At 33.1% G+C, this 12,211-nt stretch overlaps 1 protein-coding gene across 1 annotated transcript in view; it reads left to right on the forward strand.

Annotated features, from left to right (window-relative positions):
• LOC143906428 (uncharacterized) overlaps window positions 1–4,739 on the forward strand; it is a 15,706-nt gene extending 10,967 nt beyond the window's left edge. The window contains exons 3-4 of the mRNA XM_077422534.1: window positions 2,319–2,498; window positions 4,355–4,739. Of these exons, the coding sequence (XP_077278660.1) occupies window positions 2,319–2,498; window positions 4,355–4,527 (353 nt within the window). The 3' untranslated portion in view covers window positions 4,528–4,739. The remainder of the gene's footprint in view (window positions 1–2,318; window positions 2,499–4,354) is intronic.
• Window positions 4,740–12,211: the final 7,472 nt, after the last annotated feature.

Consider the following 12,211-nt stretch of genomic DNA (forward strand, 5'->3'; position numbering starts at 1 on the left):
CATGAAAATCCGACCCGGATTCCGCCAATGGCGGAAACTTCACGTACCTACATATAATTCACGGAAATTCATGGAAATCCCAACTTTACGAGTGCCAGTCTGAAATCATAAAATTTCAACGTTTCTCTTTATTGGCCACACATGTGTAAAGGTCGTAACGGTTTACAACACCCCAGACAGTATGTTCGCCTAAAAAGATTCAAATCTCAAATTCAATTTTTATCAAGGCCGCCTAAAGGGCAAAGTAAAATGTATTGTTTTCCTAAATATTTATTACACATATATTTCCTGCGTATTGTTTTCTTAAATATTTAATACACATATATTTCCTGCTTTCCCAATTTATTTATTTATTTTATAGCTCTGTTTTATAGTAAAGAATATTTGAAATATATGTTAAAATGGATTTAATGAGAGGATATCTTTGGATCCTGTATAGCGATTTCTGTTAATAAATTTGTTTCAAATAGCTCTATTGACATATCAATAAAAAAATATGGCATTACATTTAAAAAATCAATTTAGTAATATGTATATTAATAGTTTCGAGATGCTCTTTCGAGATGTTGTAAAAATAAACTAAAGAAAAGAAATAATTTTAAATTTATTTCAGCGTATATCAAACATCTATAAACATGAATTAAATGTCAACGATTATAAAAATAAAATGCTTGTCAAACATACTGTACGAAATTCGGTGTTATTTGACATCTTTTTTCGTGAAACTGGTTTGTCTCGAGTGTATGCATAATTGTGATAGAAAAGATTAATGTAATCCCTGTTCTGGAATGCACGTTTAATTAAAGAAAAAAATATACTGTACTATATAACGCCGCACGTTTGAATATAATGTATGATTGCTTAATAACATATACATTGATTAATTAATTATTAATTCTAATTGATTCGCTGGTTACGAGCAGTAATTCCACGTCGCAGTTTTCGTTCAGCTCAACGCTGATATTCTCTCTATATCCGCAACGAGATATGACGCGCGCAAATTGCACGAATAACGTTCTTTGCGGATTAAAGCACGATTCACCCTTTTACACACACACACACACACACACACGCGCGCGCGCGCGCGCACGCACGCACGCACGCACGCACGCACGCACGCACGCACGCACGCACGCACGCACGCACACACGCACGCACGCACGCACACACACACATGAACGCGCACGCACGCACGCACGCATGTATATATATATATACTATAGGACAAACCGCTCAATCAATAAATGTCATACAATTGATTGTGCATCGAATTATCATACAAACGAATTGCGGCCGGTTAAGAGAGAAAATATCTTGTCCGGTTAAGGGGTTAGACCACTGTGTTTCTCGATAATTTTTAGGAATTAATTTCTAACAAAATATTTATGAAACACCAGTAATTTTTTTTTATTATCTTTTATACACATTGAAGAACGTGTCAAAATTTTGTTGCCTAAAAAAATATAAAACTCGTCGAGTTAAGCCGCTTCGCGCATCCCTATGATTTTCGGATGGTGTACATGATTTCGCGAAAACCAGTCGTCTGAAACAAAAATAAAAAATATGCTCATTATCTACATTGTATTGGCTTTCGTCTGACGGAGCATTTTACTTTTTTTTATTTTTGGCGACGAGAAAAATATTCCTGAATTTTGCCCAATTGCAGTAAAAAATTCAGGAATTTTGTTCTTGTCGCCAAAAATGAGAAAAAAAAATGCTCCGTCAGACGAAAGCCAATACAATGTAGATAATGATCATATTTTTTATTTTTGTTTCAGACGACTGGTTTTCGCGAAATCATGTACACCATCCGAAAATCATAAGGAAGCGCGAAGCGGCTTAACTCGACAAGTTTTATATTTTTTTGGGCAACAAAATTTTGACACGTTCTTCAATGTGTATAGTAGATGTGTATAGTAGATAATAAAAAAAAATTACTGGTGTTTCATAAATATTTTGTTAAAAATTAATTCCTGAAAATTATCCTGAAACACAGTGGTCTAACCCCTTAAACAAATTCAATTTTAGCTCGGCTTATTGGAGGGTGAGGAACATGATACGAGGGTTAATTACCACTTAATGACACTCTTGCAAAGTGCTGATCTTTACCCCGCCTTCGCGTTTCAGCTGCTTCCGTTGCTGCTGTCTAATAATGATTTTGCGCAGCAAGATGGGCGGATTCGTAACGCGTATAATTAATAAAATAATTAACGTAATTAATATAAAGAAAATCCCTTTTCCCGCATTCGATCATTTATTCTTAACGAGCTGGTTCATCATGGTATCCTCTCGTTCTCTCTCTCTTTGTTTTACGGTAGGTAACCGGGGACCTCTGAATGTGACGATTGTACAGGTTGGCAGAGGAAATGGAGGAGGTGGAGATGGCGGAAGTGATTTACTGGGATTGGAACCGCTATCGGATTTAAGACCGGCCCCGTCACCTCTATCTGACACCAGTGCTACCTTGCAGTCTGACAACAATGACACTTTGGTTGGCGGTGAGAAAAAAAAATTATGTTATGATAAAACAAAATACACTCTTATTTCTTGCAAATAAATGACACATGCAAAGTATATTTATATTACATCGTGGAAATGTATAAAATCGATTAATTATTCCAAGTCCATTAATTCACAAATTTTCTCCGTAAACGCATTTACATCATTCGCATCAATATTCTGATCAACTGCAGATAGCGCATTATATGCCAGTTGCTAATTCAGGGATCGGAAATTGGCCACAACACGGAACCGCATATGAAAAATGTAATAACCGACCACAAAATTTCAAATCGATAGTACTGATATAATTTGTGAATTAATTCTGCTAAATTAAGCTTGGTTAATATGTAATGGTTGAATGTTATAATATTTCAATAGCGTTATGATCTTTATTTATAGCCATATGGTCACATTGCAATGAAGAAAAAATTATACTTATCTCTTTATTCTTTAAAAAGAACTTATATACGTAATCATGATCACAATAGTTCATTTCGAGCTATTAAATTCACATTTTATTTGTTACAATATATTTTATTTTATATATTTTATAAAATATTTAACTATTTCTTACCTCGATACTTTTACAGCTAAAATAATCGGAAGAATTTTTAATGTTATTTATTTATATTATAATTAACCTTTTTTTATATTACAATTAATCTTTTTACTTTTCTAAAAAAATTATATATTTCCGTTTAAGGAAAATATGTTACTACATTTTGTGAATCCATTGTTACAAATATGGAAAAGATGTCACAGAGACTTATTAAACCATTCAACTTTTTTCTTTACATTTTTATTAATTGTTAAAGAAAGATGATAAGATATGTTTTATTTTGTATATTCTTAAAAATTTTGATTTTATTTAGGTATATATAGTATTCTAAGTATTATACTAAAAAAAAATTTAAATTGTGTATTTTACAAGATTGCCATCATATTTCAATACAATTTTCAGTCTTATTTGTTATGCATTTGATTTTATATTTGAATTTATTAAGTTGCAACTGCATCTGCTGCATTCATAAGTTTTATAAATATTATTTGATCTCAATGGAATGATAATTAGATATTGAACTGACTAAGATTGATGGATAGATATTGAAATGGTGCCATTTCTACGTGCAATTAAATAAAATATTTTTGTCCTTCTATATTTGCGGCAAATTACGCAGTGTATAATATACAATGACATTGTTAATTATAATTTTTTGGGGAGGATATATTATTTAAATATGACTTGATCGAATCGGTTTCATTCTCGGTCCGCGCGGTAGGGTGCATGACGTCATATCCTGCAATCGGAAGTGTTTCAGCAGGGAGCTTTCGGTTACAGTCAAGTTTGCCAAGGATTGATGAAAGAAAAAGCGAAGCCAAAGTGTACCAAAAATAGACGCGTAAAAGGCGAGAATTAACGCCGATACGTTAACGTCTTGTATTTCAAAGGATGTACTCACAATCAGTATAAACGTTTAGTAGTTTAGTTATTGCATCTTTGCAAAATGTTAATATGTATGTGTCTATCGTTTTGACTGCCGAAATTTGCATCTTTTGTTAAAAAATTGTAAATCATAGTTAGAAAATAATAATTTTTTAATAGTAATTTATAATAATTTAGTCGAAAGGAATATTTCTATTCTTTAAGTCTTTTATTTGCCGTCGAATACACACAATAGCTATTCTTTTAGGCGAATTTAAATCAAATTGCATAGTAAATAGTATAATATATATTGTACTTATGTCATGACTGATTACGGCTGCTATAAGTATTAGTATATTATGACTCGTATCGATTTGTTTGCGATTTTATTACGAATTCAATAGAAATGTAAAATTGACAAATCCTCAGGTGTCGATCCAAGGCTATTGCTGGGAACCGGTGGTGATCGCAATACCTGGGAAGGTCGCTATCACGTCAAGGAACATCGACGCGCTGGGAAAGCCACTTTCCAGGGTCAAGTTTACAACTTTCTGGAGCGTCCTACCGGCTGGAAGTGCTTCCTGTACCACTTCTCTGTGTAAGTACCTACAATGTTTCGTATCTGCATGCAATTTAATACAGCTTTCTGATGGAATACCTGACAACACATCACACGCATCCTTCGATGTAGCACTCATTCGTGAGAATTGCAGTTATGCGAGAAAAAAAAGGAAACGGAATTCTTGTAGATGCATATTGTTATTGGAAACAGCGTTCATATTTCTTATTCCTTACTTTACAATGGCTATTGCGTGTTTATCTGATAATTATTCAGTGAATAACTACATTCACTAAATATCATGAAATTATTCGCTATAAAAGATATTTCGAATGCGAGAAATTACAAAAGTTTGAAAGCTACAAGACTCGAGCGATTAATCTCATATGATTATTTCTCTATCAGCTGAAAAATATATGACCATTAAACATCACAACTATTCCAACTGCGATATTCCATAATAAAAATATATAACATGCATTGCATCTTTCGTGTGTTATATACATATATCTATATATATACAATTTATATTCTAAATCGGAAATATATTAATAAATACTTAATATTTCTTCATTCAACTTTTTAAACTCTGCTAGGCAATTGCGTGGCGATCCACGTGGCGATAAAGTTTTATTATTTATCGACGTATGCTGAAGAATACTCTGGAGAAGCATAAAACGCTTTACGTACGGACGGAGATATTTCGTCTGTCATATAAATTTCTAATAAACAATCGCACTTTTCTCGCTATAGCACTAATCATAAACCGTGATCTGAGAACACATTGCACGGGAACGTATGAATTTATTATTGTATAGCCAACTTCGAATTACGATGTCGTAATTTCTTTCAGTTCTTCTTCGCCTTCATTAGTTTAAGTTATGCAACAAGAATATTACTGCAAAAGAGGATATCAATTTTCTTAAAAGCATTCCTTCGGTTTCTTTGACTGCATTTATTTATAAACATACAATTTTTGGCAACTTTTTATTCTAGTTTGATTAATAGGTGAGACTTTTCCAAAGGGAAAATATTTGTACTTATCTTTATTATAACTGATAAAAATTAAACTAAGGATCCGATTTATATCTCGGATTAATCTTGGATGATTAATTCTTAAAGGTTACGCATATTATCCATATGCATATTATATATTGTTGTTTATATATCCAATCTCTTTGAAAAGTCTAGGAGAGAAATTTTGGGACTGCCAGTCAATATTTTTTTGAAGCGCGCTATATTTATAATATTTATTAAGTGACAATAAAGATTGATGCTATAATGCCGTCAAAAACGCTAACTCTTCTTTGATACATCGAGCGTGGTGAACGGCTGATAAGGCAAGCAAATCAAATACGCGCTGCTTTGAACTCTTAATTTTATTTTATGTTAGGTTTATTAATTCTTATTAAATGATAAGCTTCGCATGATAGAGATACATGCATAGAGAAACATGGCAAATTTTATTTTTTCATTGTTTTATAAGATATATTCTGATTGTTAATATGTAGACGATCTTATAATTCGCGTAGCTTAAGTTTGATGCGCACAGATGGCGGACCCCTTACTGACATTCTCTATACTACGTCTGATCAATATTCACCTTCTACCATTTATCTAGCGTAGAAATCTGCATTATAGCACGCAACTTTTCTCAATGTTTTTATTCTTAAATAAGTGCTTCCTAATACTCATCTGTTTTTGTTACTTATTTTATCAAGATTTATTTTATGAGAGACCTTATTTTCTAAAACTGGAAAATAACTTTAAACTGTCGTATTTCCACTGAAAAGACATTAATTATAAATGAATAAAAAAATGCATGGAAACGGAATTAACATGGTTAATTCGGTTTCAGGCTTCTAATACATGTTATTCGTGTATATTATTCAAGTCAAGGATCTACGATGGTCTTTTTGAAATTATATTTTTTTCTTAGAAAGATACGCAACATTTAATGACTAACTATTCATGCAATTCCAATAATCGCGATATTCAATTTTACTATCAGGCAAGTATCGCATACTGACGACAAGATATGCAAGTTCAAAAGATTTACGATTACGTTATCATGATGATATTATTCTTTAGCTTCTTCTTACATTAGATTTGTGACGGTATGTCGAAGGGAAGGAACGTAGATATTGATGAATGTAGATATCAGGGTTTTTTTATTGCGTCGGATGAAATAAAATATACTCGGGTACTGTGCGCCAGGTGATATTCCACCGTCATCCCTTGGCATTAAATAACATTGGGGTGCGTGAGAGAGAGAGAGAGAGAGAGAGAGAGAGAGAGAGAGAGAGAGGGGGGGGGGATAAATCTGGCATTACGCAGTAGAATCCATATACCTCTGTGAGGTCAGAAGGCCTCATTAGCATATAGTTACATAGGTTGAAAGTTGAAAGGAATAATTGCTTTATATTTAATTGGAAGATCTATATTAGTATTGTTCACTACGCTCGCATCTACAAAGATTATATACAATAAATTTATCGCGGTACATTTATAATAAAATTTAAATCTCGTTTAATTGTGTAAATTTGGAAAATTTAAAAAAATTTATATGACATATAATTACTTACAGTATTACTTTCTGATGTGCGTTATTTAGACTAACAATAAGTGTCTTAAATTGTTAAAATTTTTTTATTTATTATGAAACCCTCTGTACATCGATTATAATACAATGATAAATTATTTACATAGAAGTTTTCTCTGTTTACACGCACTTTGAAAATAAAGCTTCGCGTTTATATACTCCGTAGCAACTCAATTATTGATGTAACGAAGCCTACATTGCACCAATGTGCCTCCACCACGTGCTACACATTGAACGCAACAAAAAGTGACAACTTTGTGAGAAAAAAAGGATTATTTTTTTCATAAGGTATATAACTCTATACGACGAGCTAGTTTCGACTTTCGATGTTACTGTTGTACATTCCACAATGTGTATAGAATTAAGACACACACACACACATATATATATATATATATATATATATATATATATATAAATTTTCAAGATGATTTAATTCTTTTTATATATACGTTTCATTTCGTTTCCCTTCTGACAATGAGTGATAAAAGAACAACTTTAATCTTTACCGTAAACTTTAAGTCTGTCTGTTTATTTGTGACAGATACGAAGCTTTGATTTTTTTTCCCAGAGAAACTATTTTAAACCAGGAATATCATATAAACAGAGAGATTCTGCAGATATAGTTACATAAATTACATAGATAATATTCTTTTTCTTTCAAATTGAGCAAATTTCACAATAGTGCAAGAAACAACAGTCTGAAAAAAAATGCAAATTTTAATGTGAATAAACGAACGCAGGCCATGTCTTTGTTATTGAATATATGACGCCGAAACGTAGAATGGTGTAACTTATTTGTGCCATTCTCTCTTTTGCGGCACGCATTTCCGACTTGTGAAATGTATCATCAGCTGAAATATACATATCTCACATGAGCATGAAACGCATATGGTAATTTCAATAATTTAATCTAACCGTTCTAACCGCATATTCTCTCTCTCTCTCTCTCTCTCTCTCTCTCTCTCTCTCTCTCTCTCTCTCTCTCTCTCTCTCTCTCTTATTTATTTATTTACGTGTCTTAGAAATGAAAACGGAGTAGTTTTTTCTCATGGTATTCTTTCGTTTATTTGTGGTGAGTTACGAATTACGTCATTCGCAGTTTGTACTTGGTGCCCAGAGGGAAACGAGTTTATCGTTATTCTCCGGTAAAAAAATCTTTCGCGAGACATTGAATACGCAGTTGGGGAATAACGTAGATTTATGATCACGGCAACTGTTCGGCAACGTTGAAGATGAGAGAGGAGTGAGATTGTTGACGAGCTACCCGAGAGACACGCGATATGGAAAGGGTGTCTAACGCGATCAATACCAATCTTTCTCTCGCTTCTATAATTTCGCATACAGGTAGACGTGAAATCTATACGAGAATTAGTCACGTATCATATTATATTACATATTATATTAAAAATAATTTTCTTGTACTATTATATGACTGAATCTTGCCAACGCGCGCGCGCGCGATGTCTCTTTTTATATTAGCTATAAAATAGCGAAATTCTGCATGAATGATTTTCCATTAGAGACGATTAAAACATTATGGTGATGTATAGAACCATTTTCAACACAATTTGTGTTAAAGTGCGAAAAAACAATCACTTTAATCGATGGAATGGTGATCGAATTGTTCGAAAATTGTAGCGCTTCTAGATTAATAGAAATTTTCAGTTGGTCACGTTGTGTTTAAATATCAATGGTCCACAAGTGTTGGTTACAACAATTTACAAAAACATATTTATTGATACTTAATAATATTATGAAACGTGCTGTTTATCTTTAATTTTACATGTTTAATTCTTTGCATATATTTTATATTATATTAAACATTTACCAATCGCAAAGTATCAAAATTTTAATAATAATGCAAAAATAAAAATACCTAAACTAATCTCAAATGATACCTAAACTAATAACATTTTGGCTGAAAAATTCTATATATGTATATTACTGTGATATTTTCGCCAGAAGTTGTTCTTTTCATGAGCTTCGCTATTTTTCGAACAAAGAAAGACTATATTATCCACGGGACACGGCATTCGTCGTGATCGAGAGACACGAGTGCGAGTGTAGGAAATCTGTTGAAATAATTCACGCGCGATTCATTCTTGTACGAAAATCTGGGTGACGGTAGCCCGCGATGAGTTTCATATAGCAAATATTCACAGAATTTTGTTGATATATGTAATAACCTGTAACGCGTTAACCTGTAAAACGCTGCAAAATAAGGATATACCACATCTGTAAGCTATAAACTCAAGCAAAGAAATGGAAATCTTGCTGAGAGCGTGACGGTGAAGAGCCCTAATAAAACGAATTCCTCCGCCTTGCGATCGCTCGCGGTAACGAACAAACCTAACTATAATCTTCTATGCACGAAACCCACGAATTCCGCATTGCAGTGGAATATTGTTATATTTAGCCGGTACAAAATCGACGAATGTCATTAATTGCCACGACCTTTCCTATGCAGTCGTCTGCGTCGTTTTATTTTTTAATAACTTGGCTAGACATGTTCCATGTCATGAAAATAACCGGACACGCTTCGGGAAATTGATTCTGATTGTGAGTATTATTAGACCGATGCCGATGGAACATTCAATCAAATCTTATTAGGAACGAAGTCGACAATATAAGTCGTAAAATTAAATAAGACCAAAGTTCCTTCGTGGCTAAACAGCAAAAACGAATCATCTCTGGGTAAAACATTTTTTCTTTCGGAATAAAACGTCGTTGTTTCAATTCAGTCTTTTAAATGGTTTGCAATAACATTTGTCAAATAAGGCTGAAAACAAAATTACATAGTTTTATGAGAGAAAGGTAACTTTTCTCAATTGAAGTATAATATCTGCCATTGAAAGGATTCTTCAATTTTTTTAAATGACATGATTCAGTGACTTTATCTGGTTTAAGGAGGCTCTTATAAAAGACGGTTAAACCGCCCACTTTGGGGCCCAGGATTAGTAATCAAATTATTTGGATTGCTCGTAACTCTAATTTTACGTAACCTCGTATTTAGACTAGAAATACGTCATCAAAATGATGACGTCAGAGGAATAGTATCGGTTAAAAAACCTAAAAATTGACTTAGGTAAGTGTGAGTGTTGGTTATGAGAAGACATCTCGAGTCTCTTAAACTAGTTTAAACATCGAACATTGCTGTTGCAGTAATTTCACATCTCAGTTAGACAACGACGATGAGCGCATCCAGTAACCACATTTGAGGAATACGTAAATGAAGATACCGACTAGTCTTATAAGAAATTTGAGTTGAAACTTACCTACTATCTAAAATACCTAACTGAAGAATCAAATAATGGAAGCAAAAATTTGTGTTACGGCTAAACTCATTTTAAGAATATTTAGGTAAAGATGTCGAGTACAGTTAGCAGAGATTTGAGTTACAAATAACTGTAATTCTAGTTTACTCTTTCCATTTTTCGGTTTCCTTAACTAAAAATCAGTCCTAAGCTTAATCAAATGTAGGTAGTCTGTAACCGTGAGTTGTTTCCAATGTAACACAAAAAGAGGAATAATTCCTGATTGAGATTCGAACTTGTATAATTTACATCTTCTGTTTCAGTTTCTCACTTTACTAAACCATCTTAATAGTTCTGAAGCTTGTCAACTGGTGTAAAGAAATTGTCTAAGTAATTCCAGATTAGAACAATTTTTTTACTCCAATTAATGGGCTTCAGAGCTATTAAGATGATTTAGTAAAGTGAGAAACTGAAACAGAAGCTATAAATTATACAAGTTTGAATCTCAGTCAAAAACCATTCCTTTTTTAATGTTACATTGAATATCCACCCACCCACATCCAAAAGCAACAATACATATAATAAAAACAACACATAATATACAAGCTAAATTTCTTAAGACCTAACACCTTTCCTCCTTTACGGGTAATAAAAATTTAAAACTTGCATCTTTTATCCAACCCATTTATTCATGATACGTTTATTACACAAGTTTATACATTTTATCATATAAAATCAAATACAAAAGATATCTTAAATTTACATACAATAAAAGATAAAAAATTAAAATTTGCATCTTTTATCCAAAATAAATAATACATTTATTATACAAAGGTTGCGGTTCTTTTGGCGTTACAAATGTTTTGAAGCATTCTTTTTCTCTTTCTTCTCAATGAAGAGAAAAAGAGAGGAAGAACGCTTCCAAGCATTTGTAGTATCAAAGTCTAATCCAAAGGATATCTTAAAGTTACATACAATTGCAGTGGCGAGGGTAATATTGTTAATGTATTAGGCAAAGGAGCAACAAGATCCTGATAGGATAAAACATTTTTTTCGTCAGTTCTTAACACTTCATAAGCATAGTAATGCTCATTGAATGTCAATGTCTTGAACAAGCGGCAAATAAAATACACTTGATTGTCCATGACATAAATATTTTCAACTTCAGCAAACTTCGGTAAATAGTCATTCTCCTCTGATAATTCAACAGTTACATTGTAGGAAGGTTTGAAAAAAATCCCGTCAATTTTTACCCAAGACACAGCAATAAGATTGTTTTCTGCAGGCAGAGTATCCCATATACCGCGAAGAGCTGAAATTTCCTCATCAGAGACAGTTTTTCTTTTACCCCATACAAATCTGTTAAACTTTTGTTGCTTCAGAAAAACCTCGTTTAGCATCAATTGATTTTTTAATGCTATAGTTTTGCAAATATTTACCCTGCCAGCAACAGTATGCGCTGCCATCTTTGCGAATCTGTGCCTCGCTTCAAACCTGAATGTCGACAAGTTCGCGAGAGGACCAAACTTTTTCATCATTCGGGGGTAGTGAATCATGAAATGGAACTTAGGCTTTAATGTGTGATTCGAGAGCTTCAGATATTGCCGGTTCATTTCTTCAATATCATAAGCCAACGCGTCACATGAGTCAGAGTAAACCCTACGATTTACCAACCTGTCATTGATCCGCCTGAGCAACAAGAAAAAATTCCATACAGGGTGATCCTCAGGCACATACGAGCCAACAATTAATCCGAAATATCGCACTAATGTCAACATTTGAGAAGCAGACGTCTTATATTTAACTTGCTGACCCTCAATAGAGATGGTGGCAGATGGCTTTGAGATGCTATCACAACCGTAATCAAA

This window comes from Temnothorax americanus, unplaced genomic scaffold (assembly GCF_048541705.1).
Source record: "Temnothorax americanus isolate GAGA-0224 unplaced genomic scaffold, ASM4854170v1 Scaffold70, whole genome shotgun sequence".
Lineage (NCBI taxonomy): Eukaryota > Metazoa > Arthropoda > Insecta > Hymenoptera > Formicidae > Temnothorax > Temnothorax americanus.